The 22,874-nt window shown below is 42.4% G+C and overlaps 2 protein-coding genes across 5 annotated transcripts; both read left to right on the top strand.

Annotated features, from left to right (window-relative positions):
- Window positions 1-1,755: 1,755 nt before the first annotated feature.
- Window positions 1,756-10,402, top strand: lpar4 (lysophosphatidic acid receptor 4). Its single transcript, XM_028009763.1, has 3 exons — window positions 1,756-2,370; window positions 7,327-8,098; window positions 9,688-10,402. Exons 2-3 carry the CDS (start codon window positions 7,523-7,525, stop codon window positions 10,168-10,170), a joined length of 1,059 nt encoding a protein of 352 aa, XP_027865564.1. The 5' UTR covers window positions 1,756-2,370; window positions 7,327-7,522; the 3' UTR covers window positions 10,171-10,402.
- Window positions 10,403-10,433: 31 nt separating this feature from the next.
- On the top strand, window positions 10,434-22,869 carry p2ry10 (P2Y receptor family member 10). Of its 4 annotated transcripts, none has more exons than XM_028009759.1 (4): window positions 10,434-13,514; window positions 16,645-16,911; window positions 17,156-17,336; window positions 20,011-22,869. In XM_028009759.1, exons 2-4 carry the CDS (start codon window positions 16,724-16,726, stop codon window positions 20,878-20,880), a joined length of 1,239 nt encoding a protein of 412 aa, XP_027865560.1. In that variant the 5' UTR covers window positions 10,434-13,514; window positions 16,645-16,723; the 3' UTR covers window positions 20,881-22,869. The 4 variants fall into 4 exon arrangements, with proteins under 4 accessions (XP_027865560.1, XP_027865562.1, XP_027865563.1 ...); XM_028009761.1 differs by having other exon boundaries at window positions 16,364-16,911; XM_028009762.1 differs by lacking the exon at window positions 10,434-13,514 and adding an exon at window positions 13,530-16,548.
- The last annotated feature ends 5 nt before the right edge of the window (window positions 22,870-22,874 follow it).

Raw genomic sequence — 22,874 nt, 5'->3', positions numbered from 1 at the left:
AATCTGTTTTCATCACAGTGTGTGTCTCACGCATTCACAAACACATGTTCCTCAACACCAGTAATTAAGTAGGCTTTAAGGGCATGTGCTGGTGTGTGTTGGGCCGTGTGTGTCCTTACAGTAATGTGTGTCTGACTTCAGTAGTGAGCAGGATGTCCTGTCCTCCCTGCTGCTATTGTGGAGTGGTCAGCCTGCCAGACAGCCACAAAGACCACTTCCCCTCTGTCAAGAGCCTCTCTATCTGTACGTTGCTCACACACACATGTTTGCGTGGCTATCTTTGTGGGGACTTTTCATTGACACCCATTCATTTCTACAGCCTAAACTTTACCCTTATCCTAACCCTACCTCTAACCAAAACTCATTTCACACCTTAGTCCTAAATCTGACCCCTGACTCAAAAACAGCGTTTCCCTTTGTGGGGACCAGGCTTCGGTCCCACAAGGAGCAGTGGGTCCCCACAACGTAGTATGTGTCAGGAAAATGGTCCCCACAAGGTATTACAAACAAACACGCGCACACACACTCCCACACACACATGGTCATAGCCCAATGCCATCCTGAAAACAATGGGAACCTGTCCAACACCGCCCTGCCACCTGGTTAAAAATAACTCTTTTGGTGGCCTCAGACATTATGACTGTGTTGTAACAATGGTGTGGCAGCACTTTGATCAACCGAAACAGCAAGATATTGCCATCCTGAGACATCAAGCACCCAAGCTAATAGTTTTTTTTTGTTGTTGTTGCGGTTCTGCGCGATGCTGGCAGACGGTAAATTTATTTTAAGCCTTTATTCTGTTTTCTTTGTCCGTAACCCTTTTGTCTGTGGGGACATTTTAAAGAGAGTCAGCTGCATGTGATAACCTAGACAAGCACATCAGGTCTCTTTAAATAAGTTTAATGATATTTTCAGGCTGTTACAAAGCTACTGCAAATTATTCTAGTATAGCCTAACGAACCTCTGCCCCGATGGACATATTAAAGATGTAAAAATGCATAATTTTTACAATGATTTTGCTAACTTACAAATTAGGTGTGATAGTGCCTTCCATACAAAAAAACGTCTGTGGCAGCTCCTCTGAGCATACAATGTAAAAGTTTGGAATATGAAAGTAATTTTAATACAGAGCAGCTGGATGCAAAGACAGTCACAGAAAATGTTTAATTGGATCAGTTCTAACCTGGAACTGTTTCATCCTACATACTAATAGCCTTCAGATACAACACTGCACTACTTTTTCAAGCGTAATGAATCTACAGATTAGATTTAATTTTTGGTTGTGTCTCCCAATCCTCACCACAACAGAAGCAACAAAATGTTTTGTTTTCAAATGAGAGCAACCGGCGTTGCATATTTCATAGGCCTGCAACATTTTAATCTGTAACATTGGAAAATACCAAGCGCTGTCTCTTCAGGTGACTCCTCACACTGTCTGCCAGATTTTAGCTCTGGGCTTCATCCAAAACTTTAATTTTCCTTTCATGAAGCCATTCTTTTGTGGACTTGGATGTATATCTGGATATCGAAAAGTAAAAACCCTCTACACTCCCAGCTGTCCTGAAGACACCTGAAGGTTTCACACCCAAACTGACTGGGTGTGAAACATATTCAGAATTTAATTCATGTTGACAAAAACCTAAGCTTGAAAAACTGCCCACATAATGATGCTGCCACCACCATGTGCCTCAGTGGGTGTGTTTTGGACTCACACACCAAAAGCTCAAGTTTGGTTTCATCAGTGGCTTGTACAAGAGAAAAGATCAATTATATGTTTAATACATGTTACATTTCTGAGATGATCCTTAATTGGAAGTTTAACGGAGATATTTTGAGAGCTAATGAAGGTGCAAACAGACAGATGATTAATCGGAGGCCCTCGTCCTTTCCTCTTCCTCCACTGTTGACGACTGCCCTACTCCTCCTCCTCCTCCTCCTCCTCCTTCATCCTCGAGGTGCTATTGTCTCGCTTCCTGTGGCCGAGCGGGCCCTGTGTGTCCATGTACGCTCGCGCACAGGCTCTTGCGCGCGCAGCAGTTCGGGGCGGCGGGCTGTGATGCGGTCCGGACGGACGGAGCAAGTCGTCAGGATTAATGGAGGGACTCACACCCGCGGGATTTGTTACAAGCTTATAAGCTGCTCTTTTCACGCCGGGGAGCCAGCACGCAGCTTCGGAGCGGAGCGGGGGAAACTCCGAGCGAGTTGTTTTGGAGAGTTTTGGTCCAGTGACGAGAAAAAAAAAAGAACCCCCCAACCCCCCCCCCCCCCCCAAAAAAACCCGGGGCTCCGGACCTTTGACAGCTGCACCGCCGCCAGGCTGGAAACCCTCGGTGACCGGGAGGTGAGCTGTCATCGACCGCTCAGCTGCCGGTGAGTGTCCACCACTTTGTTTGTAGACAGTGACATTTTTTCTCTACTCCTTCGGAAAATGTGCTTCAAATTCATCTGCAACATAACGCAAAAAAGAAGCTCGCGTCCATGAAATATGGCTTAGCTACACTGTATTAAAAAAAAAAAACAATTCTGTAAATTTACGGTAAAAATGGTGACATACCAACAGTTATTGACCATAATATCCAAAACATTTTATTACAATAGAAAATACATGGAATTATACCGTAAATCGAAACTGCAAAACAAAATCTGCAAATTTACAGTAAGAAAAAATAGGCCTACTTTTGGTCAAGGTATTATGTTCCCCTACGCCAACGTTTTTAACTAATGCACCAAAATATATACATAAAAATTATACATAATTTACCAAATTGCAGAAAACCACAAATCACTGAATCAGCTTTATATTTTTTTAGTAAATGAGCATCTACCCACCATATTGAGTACACTGGACCACAGTTTCTATCCTCAAAGCACATGACTTTCTCCTTGTTCCATAATTCTCTTTCTACCGGACAAGAAAAACCCCAATGGCTGCTTTCCCAACTCGCCCAGCCTTTTCACTAAAGTTAGGCCTTACTGACTTTTGTTTCCCTTGAAAATTTTTGTATTGTTGTTCTAAAACAATGAAATGTCGCAAGAGTTTTTGCGAATTTTTACTGTGTTCGATGTAGAAAAAGTTACTAGGGTAAACTTCTAAGTTTCAACTAAATTTAGCAAAATTACAAACCTTGATATAACCAACAGATTGGTTGTTGAGCTGTAGGTAGAAGCTAATATTTAGAAAGACATGAAATGGTGAGTTCTACCTTTAAAAAAGGGCCAAATATCCAGATTATAATAGCCTGGTAAAAACCAGCCCCTTGTTCTACGCTTCACTTCGTCCAGAGGGTCTGGACTCTCGGCTATTGAGAAACAATTGCTTCCTGGAGACGTGAAATCTGTTAAAGTTTGATATTTTTCGTAATTGCTAACATTTGCCCAGGACATATGTGAAGCGGCAGTTTGACACTATAAAGCTAACCAGAAATTGCTACCAGTAAACAACCGTCCTCTACTGCCAAGAGAGAAATGCCGATCCGAACAAGATGGCTGTTCACGTTGATTCAATATTTGGAAGCCTGAACAACACAAACTGAACAGCATTGTTCACTTCCTTCGCTGCCTTTGCTAAAACAAATTCTAAAACAGCACAGAAAATCAACATCGTTGTTCATAACTTATCCTATTCGCTGATTGGCTGCTCAAAAATGGAGAAATCTAAGTCAATGGGAGAAAGCCCAGACTCACTGAAAGGAGATTATAATCGAGAGGAGTTGCGCAGAAAGGCTAAGATTATAATCCCTTTCAAACCAAACAGGTGCCAGTGATACACACACCGTTTCATGTATTTGTTCGTGAATCCTTTTCTTCTTCATTAAAACATTACTATGAACCATTAGGAAGTCCTCAGAGGTATTTCTCAGTGCAACACGAGCCTGAACAGAACCCTCTGTGATCCCAAGATGTGGGTTTAAAACACAAGTGTTTTTTAAGTTGTTTTCCCCCAGTCTCCACCTCTCCGTCCCCCTTTTCTCTCCCTTGCTTGTGAGAGAAAAGAACAGCTGGATGTGAGCTGGGCCCGAACTTGATCTCTCCGTATCAGCGGGTCCCAGAGGCCTGTTTCTGTCGCTGCTGTGTCCGGCCGTGGGGGTAAACCCTCGTAACTGTGCAGCTGTCCGCAACCTGCTGCATAATGTGCACTCATTCACTCTCTCAGGTCCGAAATCCCTCGGCAAGACCTCTTTTTTTTGTTTTTTTCTGTAATCCACTACTCACATAGCTTGGCTCCTGAGCTGAAGGTCAGGAGACAAACGGAGCCCATCTAAACCTCGACTTTCGTGCAGAAAGTCAAGGTTGACTCGGCCAGGGGTCCGGCGGCTCAGTACCCCCCCCCCGGCACACAGAGATCCGTTTGAGGATTGGCACATGTGAGTGTTTGCCTGCTTGTGTGCGCACATGTGGAGGCGTTTGCATATGTAAATGTGTGTGTTTGCTGCAGATTGGTACAGTGTGCCCATTGTGAGGGTCGATGGGAGGCTTTTGGGGGCGGAGTGACATCTCAAGATGTCAAGAGTGCAGCTGGCACAGGACGAGGTCTTCAGGCTACAGCGGCGCATTAAAGGAGATCAGGCTGAACCGGCTGGGTCTTTACCTCTGTTTTATAACGTAACAAGTCCAGTTTAACTTGTTACAATGACCGGCTGTCACTAACGATTATATTAGTAATTGATTATTCTGTCTATTATTCTGACGATTAATCGGATAAAAAAATGTAACGCATTCCGTCGATTTTTCATTTAACTACCTAAACCTTTTTTTTAATACAATATTAGAAATATACAAAAGGTAAATAAACAAATAATCCGTTCCCTTTCTTAAATAAATTTTTTATTGCTTAAAATGCAACAACGTAGCATTCCTCTACTGAATTTGAATGAGTGAAGCTAAAACTATGTCACTTGCATGTTACACAAAGAGATTATTTTTTTTAATCTTAAATGCAAAATTATACTCATTTTGTACAGCTTAGGCTAATTACTGCCCTGAATCTGCTTGAGTCTGTTATAGAATCAAACATGGAGAAGCATCGTTTAGTTTTATCAGAACAAGAATCCAGAGAAACCCCTACTAGTTTATTAGGTTACTACCCAGATGAACTCCTTCTAGCTTTTACATGATGGAGAACATATACCTGTCTAGAAACCCAGGACAGGAGCATCTAGTTTATATACGTCACGCCAACCAGAGCAGGAATTAGAACAAACTTAGAATCAACAGAAACTCCTGTTAGTTTATCTAGAGAAACTGTTCATTACTTTAGCTCAACATTAAACTTTTCACATCGGAGCAAGACCTAGAGAAACATCTGTTAGCTTACAAATCTAGAACAAACTCAGAAAGTACTATCGAGTTTTATCAGAACAATAATCCAGAGGAACCCCTACCAGTTTATAAATTAGAGATTACTTATTCTTAAACTTTGTTAGTACAGTGGTGAGTATCCACGCCTGTCATGCGGGAGACCGGGGTTCGATTCCCCGACAGGGAGTGAAGTTTGTTTCAGGTCCCTCTTGAAAATGAGATCTAGATCTCAACGGGGTTTACCGGAATAAATAAAAAAATAAACACGGGGAGCCAATATGTAATTTGATACTTTTTTGTTACCTTTGTTCTTCTGTTGCTCTTTCCTTTGGTTTGTTGTTTTGTTGTATTTCCTTCTAATTCATGTAAAGCACTTTGATTCACCTTGTTGCTGAAAATGGGCTATATAAATAAGATTACCTCACCTTACCTATACTCTAGTTAACGATTCATCGATTCATGACGATAAATCGCATCGTTTCAGGCCATAAAAGGGAATCTTGTAGTACTTTAGACTTGTATCTACTTGAAGTTGGTTGGCTTTTGTGGGGAAAAAAATCTATGTATGTTACATTTTTGTCCGTAATCATGGTAAAGTTCTGCAATGGTCCAGACAGAGTTTAAGTAAAAATATACCAAATACCAGATGTTGTTGTCATCTGATTTTAGCCGCCTGTTCCCAGCCTCAGCAGATATTAAACAGCTGTTTCCACATGATGTGTGACTAATAAACCCAAACCTTGTGTGTCAAACCTTTTATTTTAAGAGGCATTTGAGACGGAGGGAAATAAGCTCCGCAGCACACAATAGATATTATAATGTTTACTACTTGGGAGATATGCATTGCTTTAGCTATTAATGCCAAGTGGACATCCAGATTTTCCATCATTTGCTGGACAAATGTGAGAGCTACTGTACCTTAGATATGTTTGGAGCTTTACAGTCTCAGAACAGTCCTACAGAGTCCACCACTTCCCCTGAATTACAAATTCAAATATTTCAGTAAGTAAACAAACAAACTAACTGGATTTTGCACAGCAGTTCCCTCCAAGCGGACCCGTTCAGTAGCTGGAATCTGCTCACATATTCGTCTGTGCACCTGGATGCCGATTTTCTTTAAATGCGTGGATGCGGAGGAATGTCAAAGAAAGCTTCTTCTTGACCACATCAATCTATGTAGCCCACAGAACAGTCAAACCACACCCACAAAGACTCGGCAGAAAACCCAGAGGCTGTGATTCAACTGTGAATCACAGCAGATCCTTTTCCATCCTGGTTTTCATGCTGCCGTCTGTGAGCCCTTGATGTTTATGCACCACAAACACATAAAATGCTACCAAGTGGTTTGGATCTAGTGCAAATATCTTAATACACTTGAAACAAGGCAAAACTAACTAACAAATAACTTTTCAGCAACATACAGTATATGAGCCTTTTCTAAGTCAATAGTTCCTTGATATTGATTTAAAAGTGCTATTTCCACCAGCGTATTTTTTCACTTATACAAAGACATTTTTCCCACAAGTGAAATAATCTGCCAGTGGAACTAATACTTTTTTATATATCAATATTAAAGAATTATTAACTTAAAACAATCTCCTGTGTCTTGCTGAAAAGGTAGTTTGGTTTTAATTTCAAGTGCACTAGGATATTTGCACTAGAAATTAGGCTAAAAATACTTGGCAGCATTTTGTGTTTTTTTTAACTGGGAGCTAATTTGAATCAGGACTGTTTGCCTGGTGAGAGCCAGAAATTAAAAACAGACTGTTGTCGAATTATGGATGCTAAAAATCTGCATGGATTTATTGAATTAAACATTTAAAACATAAGGTGAACAGAAGTTAAGTAAGTGTTAAAGTGCTGATGTATGATCGATGTCTTGAAGCCCTCCATTGTTTTTTTTATGCACATTTCTAACATTTAGTTTGCTCCCTGTTTTTATCGCTGTGCACATTCATGGTTTGCTTTCTGGGGAACGACTTTTATAGTCTGGAAGTTCCTGAGTGCCGTTTCCTTTTCTCTGCGCAGGAGGACCAGCGATCCGAGCAGCCGTGCATCCTGACTGAGTCCGGCTTCGTCCGCCTGGGGGTCCATGATGACTTGGAGGGGGCTTCAGCGGACGGTCCCCTGCTGACACCCAGATTTCTGCTCCTTTCCTGAAGATCTATTTGTATCTTCTTTTTTTTTTTTTTTTTACAGTGAAGACTTTGTCTCTTCCGTCACCATGGCCAGCCTTGTGATTAACGAAACTGGAGTGGAGGATTGCGGGATCGACGACTCCTTCAAGTACAACTTGTACTCCACGGTTTACAGCGTGGTCTTCGTTTCGGGCCTGATGACCAACTGCGCCGCCCTCTTCGTCTTCTGCTTCCGGATGAAGATACGCAACGAGACCACAATGTTCATGACCAACCTAGCCTTTTCAGACTTGGTCTTCGTCTTCACGCTGCCGTTCAAGGTCTTCTACAACGTCAACCGCAACTGGCCCTTCGGAGACGGGCTCTGCAAGGTGTCAGGGACGGCCTTCATCACCAACATCTACGGCAGCATGCTCTTCCTCACCTGCATCAGCGTGGACCGCTTCCTGGCGATAGTCTACCCATTTCGATCGCGCTCCATCCGCACGAGGAGGAACGCGGCGCTGGTGTGCGCCGCCGTGTGGCTCACCATCGTGGGCGGAGGAATATCGGTGACCTTCTTCTCCACCATCAACAGCAGACACAGAGCCACCACATGCTTTGAAGGATTTTCCAAGAACACCTGGAAGACCTACCTCTCCAAAATCACCATCTTCATAGAGGTAAGCTGATGTGCATGAACACATTCACTACCGGAACGGCATCTAGACATCTAGATACACAGCAGGGAGGCTCTGCTTTCAATCTTTTCACATATTTGTTAGTTTGCAGCCCAAAACTTTGTGTTTTATTGGGATTCTAGACAATAGACCAAAGCAAAATGGTGCAGTACTTTGAGCTGAAGGAAAGTGATACACATTCAATTAAAGATTTTTAGCAAATAAAAATGTAAAACCTGTGTTGACAACTTCAGCCTCTAGATGTACAAAGTTGATGGAGAGATTCCCCGAAACTCTTCAGGCTGTAACTGCATTGAAATCTAGTTCGGCAAAGTATTGCCTAAGTTGAGTTGTGTGTGAGTATATGCAACACTTTTTACATTTCATTTGTAAATCCTTGGATCAAAACTATGCATCATTATGATTCCACTTCAGAATCAGAAACTACTTCAACTTTTACAATGCAGGGAGCCATTTTGGCTCTCACTCCAGCCAAATAAAGTTTGTTTAGAGCCGCAAATGTTACATGACCTTTTGAAAAAAGTACTATTGATCATTTTTGAGAAATCCAGTACCTATAATAGGTAATGTGTTGTCATATTTAAAGAACCACAGTTTTATTACTATTTTTAGGTGTTATGGTAAAGGTCTAAAGGGTGAAATTTTTGGCAAAAAGAGGATGGATACATTTTCTGCTATGGGATGTTAATATTTGTGGAAATGTGAATAAAAAAAGCATCTAGTTTTCAATATAATGACAAGAAAAAATGGGTCTAAATAAATATTATTTGTAATTTTAGTGTAATTCTGTTGTGGAAACTTGTATTAGTGATGATACCTCTACTTAAAAACTAAAGTCAAAGCATTTGGGAACCATTGTGGGAGCTTCAATGAGCCACTCGTGGCTCTGGAGCCGCAGGTTGAAGACCCCTGATTTAGTTGGGTTAACATGACAGCATGTGAAAAACATGATAGTGTATCAACAGCAGCAGTATATGTCACAATAGACACATTACCAAAATCAATCGATAATATGTCTGATAAAATATTGAATAATTTCACTGAACTCTGATCCAGAACCGCACAGGATTCTGGGGGATGTAGGCAGAGGAAAGGTTTTAGCTGGTTAACCTCTCACTGCCTGCTAAGCTAGGTTGGTGGCATCAACTAACTCACTGGCTTTGTAACTGGCAGAGCAGCAGTTTAAGGTTTCGCCTCATAACTGATTAAAAATAAAAAAACAACAGCGTAGCTTGAAAACTGTGGATAAAGAGGAAAGGTCGCGCCACCGGTTTGGGAGTATTTCAGATATTTAAAACACAAAAACGAATCAATAATTATTGATATCGACTGATAGAAAAACTGTGTACTGTCACCTTCCTAAAATAATGACTTTTTTGCTAAAAGTAATTTTGGCAACAACAACAAAAATCACGCCTAAAGATGATTTCGGCAAACAAGAATTTGGAAAACTCCGGCCATTATTTCACCAAGGTGACGATATGGTGATATGTTTGTTTTTCATATTGTCCAGCTGCATAAGTCATTTTGGAAAGCACTGCATGTCCTTTGACTCTCCTTTACTTCCTCAGATCGTGGGTTTTCTCTTCCCCCTCCTGGCCAACCTGGTGTGCTCCTCCCTGGTTCTCCGGACGCTGCGCCGCCCGGTCAGCGCCGGCCACGGCTGTGACAGCAAGAAGCGCGTCCTGCGGATGATCGTGGTCCATCTCACCATTTTCATCATTTGCTTCGTCCCGTACAACTTCCTGCTCTTCCTGTACGCCCTGGTGCGGACCCAGGCCCTGGCTAACTGCACCGTGGAGCGGTTCGCGCGGACCCTGTACCCCATCACCCTGTGTCTGGCCAGCCTCAACTGCTGCCTGGACCCCGTGGTTTACTACTTCACCTCAGAGAGCTTCAAGAAGAGCCTGACCATTGGTGGCAAGGGGTCCGGCTCGCGGCCCGAGAGCGTCCCCCGCAGTGACAACGAGGCCCAGGACACGGCCGTCCCCAGAGACACTCAGTCCGTGTCCAGCAACGGGAAAGACGCCACAATATCCGACAGCCAGCTATGACTCGCCGCTGGCAGGGGTGAAAACGGGTCGCGGGCGGGTTCTGGAGGAACCCTGAACTTGAACAACAATCAGCTGTTTAATTGTGGAAGTGGAAAACAAATAGCTCAGCAGATTAGCTAAGACCAGAGGTAAGTCCTGAGGTTTGGCCTGGGCTTTGTGGATTAATCCAGCACTGGAGAACAGAGGAATGTATCTATGTTTGTTATAACACACACACACACACACACACACACACACACACACACACACACACACACACACACACACACACACACACACACACACACAGGCAGAGGGGTGGCAGATCCACGCCGGGGCCGCCGTGACAGAGACAAGGAGCTGCTCAAACAGACTCACAAACACACATGCTGACACTGAGCTGTCCATAAGATGGATTCTTATTCACTTTGTTGATACGAGCTGTTTAGTGCTTTTGTAACAAAATCTTTATTTTTTAGAAAGTTTGAGCTCTGACAGTGCGTTACATCATGGATGTAGTGACACTGATCAGTTCAGCGGGGGGTCGGGGCCGCGCTCAGAAACTAAAAACAAAATTAAAGTCATACAATTACGAGAATACAAAAACAAAGTCATAGTATTAACAAGATAACAAGATAATTTTAGGAGAGGAAAGTTGTACGAGAATAACGTTGCAATAATACTAGAATAAATATTTGAGAAGAAAGTTGTCATATTTTTGAAAATAAAGACATAATGTTGACTTTATTATCAAATCATGACTTTATTTTCAGAATAAAGTCATGATTTTATTACCTTATTCTTGTGTCTTTATTCTCAAAAAATTACAACTGTATTCTCGTGTTATTTCGACTTTATCCTCGTGATGTTGTGGCTTTATTTTTGTCATTTTATTACATTTTTTTCTTAGCATGGCCCTATCACTCCGTCGTAGTTCAGTATGGTCAGATCTGGTGTTACTATATAAAGCAGTATTATGTTGACCTGCTGAATTAAATGTGTCATGTTGAAGTTTTGTTTAAATTAGTGTCTTTTTGATTTTCTTTTTTTTTTTTTTTTTTTGCTTTTATTTATCGTTCCTTTTCCAGCTCGGTACCGGTTAGTCAAGCCTCCTGTGAACTGGACTGTAAGGTTTCACTCCTGGAGGAGTTTTCTTCCATTCTGGCTCACCAGGTGGCCCTGACTTGTTTGAGGACTTTGGCCTGTGTGCTGTGTCGCAGGCCAAGCGCTCATTATGACTTGAGCAATGGTCCATTGTTTGCCTCTGAATGAGGGCTCTCTGCCCTAATCTGGCATTAGACTTCAGATCTGCTCAACGTCTCTTACACGCAACAAATATGCTCACATTCCACAGTCCGGATGAACCGTCCTGCCTGTTTACCTCGCAAACCGAAGCTCCAAACAGTGCTGAATCAGCAGGTTCAGAGAGAGAAAATGTGAATTGATGAATTGACGTCAGTTTCTACAAATGAATCGTGGGCGACCTTTTTTTCTGGATTGCCAACGGGACGTGGAACCTGATTACAGCGGAAATATAAACAGCTTTGTTTTGTGGGCTTTCACTGAGCCAACAAACCTCTTTGGACCTCAAATTTCTATATATTTTAAAAGCTGACTAGGATGATTGGCGAACACAACAGATCAGATCAGGGATAAACGTAGGGCTGCATTTAAAGTCATTTCAAGATATGAAACAATGTTTCAAGCCTGGACGCAATTTAATCAGGCGCTCAATAAAGAGTGGTAACAAAAAGCAACATTTGTTGAGAGGAAAACCATAAACACTCTCATTAGCAGTTTGCAATAAGCCATATATAACCATGTGGAAGAAAGCTCTGGTCAATGAAGCTTACCGCAAAACCTTTTTATAAAAAAAAAAAACTCGAGTTGTTTTTAAATCGCCATGTCTCCATTAAGCCTCCTGTGCTTATTGTTTGTTTGTGCAGCTTTTCAAGCATCTAGCAGTTGCACTAACGGACATCCGTAGCCGTGATCTGCCCGTTTAGTCTTTTCAGCGATCCAGAGACAGAAATTCACACCCTCCACCGCTAATCCTTCAGACACGAATATCTCCTGCAACGGTATGTCGACCAAGTGAGTTAAAAACGATCCGTTAACTCTGACAGCAACCTCCGGGCATGTGCATGCGATGTGACCATTTTATTTTCAACCGCAGAGGCTCGTAACAGCGAGCGCTTTGTGGAGTCCGGGGTCAGGGGCGGCATTGAGAGGGGCGGCAGACAGAAGGGCAGGAAATAAGAGGAGTAGGAGCTTTGAAGCATGCAAGAAAATCTCCTATGAGGCTGATGGTGGAAGTAATCAGCTGCTGGGCCTCCTAAAGCAGCAGGCTTGACTGTGAAAGGAAAGGAGCGGCTACTTGGCATTGGGCTAGTGTGACATCTAGTGGCTAAAAGGCAGAACGCATGGGCCACACTGAATCTTACCTTTAAGAGCCTCACGCCTGGTGTGTCATTATTGGATGTTTGTCTTTCTAGGTTTTTATGGTTGGACGTGATGACATCAACTATAAGTATCCCGGGTTTTTAAAAAAGCCCCACATGTTCCTGCCACAGCCTTTCAGCTTCCCTCTTTGTTTCCCTCTGTGTCACCTTGGAAAAATAGCAGAATGCTTAGGCAGTGTGATTTGTTTTCTTTTTTTGTTGTTATTTTGCTAAACTGTTTCCAAAAAAAAGAAAAGGGGAAGTGGCATCGTAGCAGGGGAAGCTGATTAGCATTTCTGTAACGACTCAATGGCCCAGAGTAAACATTTACACTGCTGTACGCACACGACACAGGGAGTGAGGCCGCTTTGACACCTGTTGAAGAGAGCTCGATGATTACAGAGGGAAGAAAATAAAAACGTTCAGCTTGGGCAGCGAGCAGCCTGCCTTTGCTCATTCTTAACCGCACGTGCAATCGATTCTGTGTCAGCCTTTGCTATTTACTCAGTTGTTAGGCAGTCGGTGACGTATCAAACGGCAGAAAAGCACCCCGCCAGACCTAGAAGGGCAGAGCTTCCCCTTCTTCCCCTCATGATCTCTCGCCTCTGAAACCAAGAGTCAGCCTGCTCGCAGCAAGGTGCCATCTCTTCGTGCAGCTACGCAGGCAAACCACATCAGTACGCGGGATTTGCTGACTTCAGAAGCCAACGGACAAGTCTCTTTGTCTCGTGCAAAAAAAGTGCACAAGAAAGAGGAAGGAGAGGAGGGGTGTGTGTGTGTGTGTGTGTTTGCTACTGTGCAGCCGGAGGAGGAGTGTGTGTTGATGAAGCAGTCGGAGCATGCAGATGCCAGCACATGCTTCTGGTTCTGGACTCTTCCTTCAGCGTCCGATGATGAGTTCAAGAGAAGACGCGGCAACACAAGGTAATGACCGACCTTCTGTTTGAACGTAGCGTCTGAGAGGAAGTTGGGCTGCTTGTCCTTGCGGTTTGCCACGCTTTGCATTTTTTGATGAGTAGAGTGTGTTTTGAAATCTTTGTTATTCTCATTCACGCAAGGTGTGAATGATGTCTTGACCTCTGTGTCCTGCTGTCTTTGTTTTTTTTTATAATTCTGATCTAAGAAGTTATAAGATGAGGAGACTATCTCTGCATCTCAGTTCGGAGACGTTTGCGGAGTGAAAGAAAAACGAGTAGGTGTCGGATAAACAGAGCAACCGAAGACCAACGCAGTCGGGGGTCAAGACAAGTCCAGGTTTCCAGCAAAGAGAAAAATAAAATGTCACTGTATTTGTCTTCCTCTTGTGGGACCAGTGTAGGAAGGGTGTGGACCAGTCTTGATGACAGAAGGAAGGCTGATGCTTCTCTGATCAAAAAAAAAACCAAGCTCCTAGCACTAGATTTCCTGTTGCAGTCCTTATCAAAATTTAATCTGCTACCTTCAATGTCAACACTTTGTTGAGCACGCAAAACAATGAACGATCCTGACAATTGCTAGGCTTTGAGTTCACACGGCTCTTTTGTTTCACACTTTATGCAATTTTATGAGCTGCTTTCTAAAAAGGGAATTCAAATTTGTAGAAAGTGCTTACCTAATACTCTGACTATGTCACCCTGTGGTGAAATCTCACGGAGGTCTCTCCGACAGGACTGAGAGGAATGCTTCCAGTTGCACGACGACCAGTTGTTGTTTTTTTTTATCTAACTCTTCGGTTTATCAGGAAAACCCCTCCTGTAAACGGTTAGGCCGTAAATTTCAGGGCAGGGCCGCACCTTGGCTGGAATCCGTATCTCCAGAGCCACGGCAGGAGAAAATGAGGCGTTGATAGCGTGATCAGGTTTAGAGAAGCAACATCCAGAGGAACAAAGAAACTTTAAAAAATAAAATCAAAAGCGTTGGAAGGTTGTGTGAACCTTGAGAACCCGAAGGTTTGATGAAAACAACAACAAAACTAGAAAACTGCTGGCTGGGACTTTATCTGGAGCCATTTTCTGCAACACACACTCCAGGCGCTGGATTGCATCACACATTAAGTCAACATCCCAATACAAATGTTCAATATTAATACATTAAAATGATGACAATCTTAAAAGCAATAATTGGATGCTGGAAGGAGTCTTACTGAAATAGACTTGATGGATAACAGAGCCAGAGAGAGATGGGAGCAAAGATGATAAACAGATTGGAGGAAAATGGAAATTTATCTCAGTCAATGAGGATATTCATTTACTGTCGGCCATTTTTAACGTGTCCATACACCAAAAAAGTCAAATTAAAAAACACACAATCCTGACAACAAAACAGCAGCAACAAAGACCAAACCAATACAGAAATATATAAACAATATTTCAATTTATGTCAATGGTAAAATCACAAAGAGTAGGTAGAAGCACAAACCTATTCTACCTTCACACAGCGTCATCAAAATCAAAACGGCAGAATCTTTTCTGTGTATTTATCTATCCTGAATTAATTCCAGGCGAGTCTGCAGGCAAACCCGCAAAATAAAACATAATCAAACCTTATTGTATTTGTTTAGCAAATTATTTTTATCCATTTTTTTATTTAATGAGTGAAAAACAGAGTTTTAACTCCTCACAACAATTATTCCACAACTTAAATACAGTTGTTTTTAACCTTCAGTTTTTTTTGTTTTTAAACTTCAGTTTTTTTGTTTTTCTAAAAACACCCATCTCTATTAGTTTGTTTCTTTAACCCTTTATGTTCTAAGTTTCAAAACTCCGCCTGGATATTTTTTATAATGTTAATTGTACCCAGCTCTTTAAATGTCCTGGGTAAATATATTTGCCCATTAATCCATAACAACTGGGTCTTAACTTCATGACTTCCATCTCTACCAAGTTATTTTTTACAATTTACCCTCTATTAAAAGAGCGGCCCTCAGATTAATTTCCCTCCCTGCTACAGTGGGGGTTAAATTACCGTAATAACCCCAAATTGGCTGGAAAGCGCAACGTCTCCCCTTTCAGAATCTCTTGGAATTTTTCAGATAACGCAGAGTGTGGAGGAATTACGGTACTGCAAATTTGGCCCTCCGTTTAATTTCAAACCACTTCACACTTTGGAAGGAGTTTGTTATTGTCTTTGTCCATGATGTTGTCACTGCAACATTTTCTCCGGCCTGTATGCAAGCGAAACTAAACTCGTACAGTTAAAACAGTCAGCTACAAAAACACAGCTCAATATCAGTAATGCCCCCAGTAGTTTTTGTGGAGTCGGTGCGAGGCTGGCATCGCTTTCAAATACCAGGACATTTTAAGAGTCTGGCGTGCTTTACCTGTAAACTGAGAGCGATAATCACTCACAACCAAATCCCCAGGCACAAAATCCACCTTCTCACCTCCTCGGTCCTCAGAGCCGAGTGCTATGAAGAGGAAAACTAAAAACGCGGTGAGCTGGTGAGGAGAGAGCAGAAACAAAGAGAAAATGTCTCCCTCTACCTCTCTGTTTGTGTTTCATCCAGTAAAATGGTGCAGGAAAAAAACTACTGTCTTAATATGACAGTAGAGTTAACAAGAATTGTATATTATTTTTATCCTCATACACAGATATTGATTACCTAAATAAAGCTTTTTTTTCTGTGAGGGACTGTGTAACTGCACTAAAAGATAAAGGTTTCATACAACTCAATAAACTGGTTGCTTTGAGGAGATTTCTATAGACAGCAGGCTGTAGAAGATGCGGGAGCAAACGCTAAGAGAACGTTGGCAGATGCAAATGAACGGGTTCTGAAGCAGATGTTCTGCTGCTAGAACGTTCCCGGTAGCGGGCCACCGGAGTGGAGCGGCGGCGCGGAGGAAGAAAAACACCTGCTCGATACGAAACCGAAAGTTCACGTGAGGATGTGGGGCTATGTGGACGGCCGCGTTCGGTTTGGCAAATGTTTGAAACTGGCAAAACGTTCCCCACTCTGCTCAGAATGAGTTCATTTGAAAAGGTTTCACCTTTTGTGAATTTGTAAACAGGATCAGACCAACTTTCACGGTGTTTATTTTCAGTACTTTACAGTACTTCTCTTCCTTCTCTCTTTCAGTGGCGATGCTGACTAAGAACATGAAGTGATACACACCGCCCTCTGTGGTGTTTTTATTCAATAAGAGAACAACAACATAATGACTGTGAATGAAACTGGACCCACAGAGGGGTTCTCAGGCAACCTCTCCCACCCGTCCTGCAACCATGACTTGTCCTGCTGGGAGCAGACGATGGACAAGATGTACACCTACTTCTACCTGCTGCTCTTCGTCCCTGGCCTCTTCCTCAACACCACCGCTCTCTGGGTCCTCTGCAAACACTTCAGGTAGGTCAGGCGGATAAAAGTGCAGACGTCCTTCACGATTCATTTAGATTTTAACCCTGACCCTAATCGGCTAAAGCAGTTTCTTTTTGCCAGACCTTCAAAAGACACAACGTTACTCAAGATCCCTTCAATTCGATTGCATCTGCTGCCGTTAAAGCCAAAGGAAACAGCTTATGTTTCAAAACTCTTACGCAACAGCGTACGGTCCTGCAGTCACTAACGGCTCCTCTATGTCGTTCCACAGTAAGAAGACCAAAGCGGTGATATTCATGATAAACCTGGCCTTGGCAGACCTGGTCCACGTCCTCTCTCTGCCCCTACGGATCTATTACTACTTCACACACTCCTGGCCCTTCGGAAAAGGCATCTGCTTGCTCTGCTTTTATCTCAAATACCTGAACATGTACGCCGCAATCTTTTTCCTGGTAAGAGTGCAGGTTTTTCCTTTTTTTTATTATTATTATTTGAAATTAAACTACATTAAAATGTAGCAGAGACGTTTGATGAAATTATGAGAAGTCCAACTGATTTAGCGTTTTATGCCAACATAAAGTCAAACACTAAACTTTTGCAGAAGTAATCAAGCCCCTTGAAATTGTTTGGATTTTTGTCAAGTTCCAGCCATAAACTATGGCTGGACGACATGGCTGAAAATATATCAGTGCTTCATATTGATATTGTTTTAAATATCTCAAATGCTGCCGAACTAGTGATGTGAACTTTATCTGTTTTATCCACAGTTTTCCACCCACGTCGTTGTTTTTTAATTTTTCTATTTTTAAGCAGTTATGAGGCACAGTGTTGAAACCTGAAAGTGCTCCTGTTCGACCTACACAACAGGTTGTTGCTAGGTAACCAAAGTGAGTGAGCTAGTTGATCCCACCAACGTTTAGCAGCTGGGCTTGAGCTGTCTTTCCTCTGCCTACGTCCCCCAGAATGCCGTGCGTTTCTGGGTCGAAGTTCAGTGATATTGATTATGTGTCTGTGGTGATATATATTGTTACTGATTTATTGTCCAGCCATAAACTTCAATATATTTTGGGGGTTTTCATGCTTACACAGACTAACACAAGGTTGAATAGAGCTGTGTTGTACAAAAAGGACGGATCTAAAACCCGGGTTGATGCGTCGACAGTTAGCAGAACTTTGTCTCTGTCCATTCCTTCTGACAAAATAACTGAAGCGCCGCCAGATTACACGGAGTTTTTCTTCTAGCTTATGAATTATGGAGTACTTATACTTACAACAGGAGCGTCTAGTTTATATATTCAGGAATTAGAACAAACTTAGTATCCAGAGAAACTACTCAATACCTTAGATCAACATTATCAGAACAAGAATCCAGAGAAACCCCTGCCAGTTTAGAAATCATGGACTACTTTCCTTAAACGTGGGGTTATACTTTTCTTTTTTTCTTCTTTTGCTCTTTTTTTTTTGGTTCGTCGTTTTGCTGTATTTCCTACTAATTCATATGAAGCACTTTGAAGAACTGTCTTGTTGCTGACAATTGTGCTATTTAAATAAAATGACCTTACCGTCTTTGAAAATGTTTGCTACAGGCTCTCACTCAGATTTAGAGCTGTGCTTTGACTAGGCCATTCTATGCTTTGCTCTAAACCAGTGTTTCTCAATGCTGCATGTTTTTGTTTTTTTCCCCACACCTGACTTTAATAAGTGGGTGATTATCAGAGTTCTGCATCACCTGATGGCATGCTGAGGAGGAAATGCCGTCATTTGAATCATAAAACATGAAGGACAGAGGACCAGGCCTGTAACACACTGGTCTAAGCAAATGAGTTGTTGCTCTGGTTGTATGTTTAGTGTCAAAGGTCAACGTCTGCTCCACTTGGGCTTGCAGGATCTAAAAATCTTTCTTCCAGAATGTCTTTGTATTTAGGTTAATTCGTCTTGCTGTTTGTCATCTAACCTGCTCTCCATGGCTTCTTGAGTAACTTTTAGGGGAACAGAAATTACTTTCTAGGGATACTTTTACAGAATCGTATTCCTTACTTTTACTTGAATAATGTCAACATCCTTTCTAGTCTTAATTGAGTAATATCTTTGGGTACTCTATCCAACACGAGTAACTTTAATGAATGAAGTACAAACATATTTCAGTCAAAAACGTATGAGACACAGACACACACTTGGAGTTTGCGGTAAAGTGAGACATTGTGTTTTTACACCAGCGCTTTGTTTTGTTAGAAATGTTAATTTCTATCTGCAGTCACATATTCTCACTGGAAGCACATTAAATTATTCCAACATTGCCTACTGTAAACATCGATTTCTTGTCAAGTTTAATATTGTAAAAATATGATTTGAAAGATTCTTATTATTTTGTATTTATTTGAACATTTTTAATTTTTGTATTTTAAATGCCAGAATTGCTTTACATTTATGCTTGTACACAATGTTTATCTGATTGCATCATTTCAAAATCAGATCCTATGTTCCCCGAGCAGCCCTTTTACCAATACGGTTTTATTTTTTTAGACGGCTACTTTTTGCTTTTACTTGAGTAAAGATATGTTGAAGTAGTTCTACTCTTACGTGAGTATAGTTTTTGGTTACTCTACCTATATCTGCTTACAGATGATGGTGCCCTTTGCTGTAAAGCCTGGTATTTAGTTTTATAACTAAATTCTACTTTAAACTTCCCCACAACTTTCCCCGTGAACTGTTCACTAATCTTCAGATGCCGTTTGCTCGTTTTTTTAAAGGAACAATTGAATTTACGCTGAAAGGAATCCATACATGAGTGGATTTTACTCAATAATTAGGTTACTTCTGAAAGCACGTGGTTGTGATGGACTGAAAAACTATCCACTCTTCTCTTTTTGTTGTTTATTTCTGAAAAATACTCTGAAACCCACTTCTACCTGTTTTTGTACTTCACAATCATTCGCCGCTTTGTGTTGGTCTGCCACATGGCATCCCACTAAGAAACTCCCAGGTTTGTGGTTGCAACGTGACTAAATTAAGAAAAAAGCTCAAGAGTTATGATGCCGGTTTGAGAAGAGCAGAAAGTCATGAGATGATTTTTTTTTGTCGGGGTTTCTAAAAGTATCTGTGTGACTCATGCCCTTTCTGTTTCAGGTGTGCATCAGCTTGCAAAGATACAGGTTCCTGCTCAAGCCGTTCACCGCCCGCCGCTGGAGGCGTCGCTACGACCTGCTCATCAGCGTGGCGGTGTGGGTGTTTGTCGCTGTCGGTTGCTTGCCTTTCATTCTGATGCGGAGCAGCGAGAGCGGCAACACCAACGAGAGCCTCCCCCATCACTCCTCCACCCCCGCCAAGCCGTTGAGCATGGCGTGCAGTCCAAACGCCAGTACCACATCCAGCAACGGCAGCTGCTTCAAAGACCTGCCCACGCGGAAGATCTCCGTCCCGCTGGCTGTCAGCCTGATCAGCATGTGCGAGCTGTTTGGATTCCTGCTCCCTCTCGTCTGCATCAGCTACTGCTCCATCCGCATAGCCTGGTCCCTCAACCACAGCCAGCCCCAGGACCGGCAGGACTCCGCCGCTCCCGGCCCCTCGATGCGCAGCAGACTCCAGTCCTTCACTTCCAACGGCCACGCAGACAAAAGCCACGAAAAGCCCGCCAACAGCAGCGAGAAGCGGCGGGCCCTGCGGATGGTCCTGAGCTGCTCGGCTCTTTTCCTGCTCTGCTTCGCCCCGTACCACATCAACTTTGTGCTCTACCTGATGGTCTCGCAGAGGTATGTCGTACGCTGCGCCACCGTGCTGGCCGTCAAACAGTTTCACCCCATTTCCCTCTGCTTGGCGAGCATGAGCTGCTGCCTGAACCCTCTCCTGTATTACTTCCTGAACGCCGAATTCAGAATGCACCTCAGGCGCACCTCGTCCTTCACCAACTCGATCCTGTCCTCGCTGAGCTCCCCGAGAGACTGTCCGACGCAAGCCAAGCTGCTGAGGATGGAGAGCATCTGTTCCGAGAGGGATTAGCATCGCAGAGAGAAGATCCCACTGGGCCTTGCAAAAGTATTCATACTGCCTCTTGAACTCTTTCACATTTGTGAGACAGAGGCCCAATCTCAAAGTGTTCAATTGCAAAGTCAATTCTTTTTAAGTCATGTGTGATATATGTACAAATTTCATAACAACTGAATGTGACATGGTTACTTGATTGTGCTGTAAAAAGTCACTATGTGCCTCGAAAACATAATACTGCCCCTTTAACAAGTTGGTGGCGTCCATCTTTCCATCCGTTCCAATTGGCTTTCCAGTTTCTGATGAGTGAATGTCTTCCCACAGCATGGTGCTGCCTCTCCCATGTTTCACCAAGGGAATGATTTGTTCAGGCCAATGTCCAGCTTTAGCATTCCAACACACATTATGCTTGCTTGTAAGCCAGAAAGTTACATTTTGGGGGGGGTTTCTGGCCGGACCACATCTTTACTGTGTCCCGTCCACAAACCTGCTCAACAAGTCCTGCTGTCCTGCCTGTCCATATTTCCCCACTGTCACAACCATCGTCATGGCTTGTGGCAAAAAGTAAAAGAAACTTCTTATAGTGTATGCCACTCTTCCATGAAAGTCGGATATTTAAGAACCTATTCAGTCAACACATTATCCTACCTGAGCTGTGGATCTGTGAAGCTCCTCTAGAGTTACCATGAGCCCATTGGCTGCGTCTCTTGATTAACGCTCTTTTTTGTCCGTTTAGGACGCCCACATCTTGCCTCCCTTGTGGTTTTGCAATACGCCACCCTAATTTTTAGAAAACGGTTTGAACTCTTTGAGATCTTCTGGATCGTCAAACTTATCCACAAGTGTCTACTTGAATTATGTGCTTGTGTTTAGGGATGCACGATATTATTGGCATGGTATCGGTATTGGACGATGTTAACTGTAATATTTAACATCGGCCATTCCATCAAAATAACTCACCGATGTTTTTATATGACAAACCAGGGACAACGATGCCTGCAGCACAACTTCATAAACTGTTAAGTATTAATGCACGACTGATGTGCTTTTCACTTGTTGCTTGTGAACAGGTTGAGTTTAGTTTTGTGAAGATTTACAAACTTGCACTGTTTGAGCGTTGTCATTGTCTGAGAGATAATGTCATGAATAAATTTGACATAAAAATAATGCTAGTTGGAAGTGCTACATGATATTCAGCCTCCCTTTAGAATTTGCATTCAATAGCAGGCTAAATTGGCAAAGATAATGGCAATTTTCATTACACAGTAGAGAAAGCCATGGAATTTCAGTAAGTAGGTATAGAAAAAACATATTGGTATTGGTATCGGTTATCGGCCAAGTGAGTTTCAGTACATCGGCATATCGGATATCGACCAAAAAGCCGTCCCTACATCCTTAATCTTCATGAAGCTGTTCATAATATGAATAACATCTGACTGGTTCCACTGGTTTTTATTTTGGGGCATCACAGAAAGAACTCTGACAGCATACAATCTTCACGCATACGCTTGAAAAAATATACTTTTCCTTCCACTTTCCATCAACGCACAACTAAAACAAATAAATACGCCGACGTCTGTGACTGTATGAAAAACATCCTGAGGCACAAATTCTTGGGCAAGGCTCTGCTGTCTTCATTCAGGTACTATTTAAGCTGAACTGAACTGAAATGACATGTCTTTATGCCAAAAAAAAAAAAAAAGGGCAACCGCCTGGGAGCAAAGCAGACTTTAAATCTTGCAGTTTGGCGTACGCCGACATGTGAGGTTAGGATTTGATCAAATGTACCCAGCTCTGAAAAGCTGCGACCTGGAAGAAAGGAGGAATAAGAAACAACCACCTCACGTTTCCTCATAATAGTTCTCAAATGTTTGTCTCCAGGCCTGTTAGTCCCCTGCGCTGAATGTAGAAATTTCAGATAAGCTATCTGACAGAAACCACATGTCAGTGTATTGCAATTTACTGTAAATACAAGCGATGCTTTTTGTCTTATGTGTCCGTTAATATTT

The sequence above is a fragment of the Xiphophorus couchianus genome, chromosome 23 (assembly GCF_001444195.1).
Source record: "Xiphophorus couchianus chromosome 23, X_couchianus-1.0, whole genome shotgun sequence".
NCBI classification, from domain to species: Eukaryota; Metazoa; Chordata; class Actinopteri; order Cyprinodontiformes; family Poeciliidae; genus Xiphophorus; species Xiphophorus couchianus.
Note: the sequence above shows the minus strand (reverse complement) of the source record. Positions and strands in the feature narration are given on the sequence as shown.

Coding starts and splice junctions, on each gene's coding strand:
- lpar4 (XM_028009763.1), top strand. CDS start 7,523: ATGGCCAGCCTTGTGATTAACGAAACTGGAGTGGAGGATTGCGGGATC. Junction 8,099..9,687: donor AAATCACCATCTTCATAGAG/GTAAGCTGATGT, acceptor TTACTTCCTCAG/ATCGTGGGTTTTCTCTTCCC.
- p2ry10 (XM_028009759.1), top strand. CDS start 16,724: ATGACTGTGAATGAAACTGGACCCACAGAGGGGTTCTCAGGCAACCTC. Junction 16,912..17,155: donor GTCCTCTGCAAACACTTCAG/GTAGGTCAGGCG, acceptor GTCGTTCCACAG/TAAGAAGACCAAAGCGGTGA. Junction 17,337..20,010: donor ACGCCGCAATCTTTTTCCTG/GTAAGAGTGCAG, acceptor TTTCTGTTTCAG/GTGTGCATCAGCTTGCAAAG.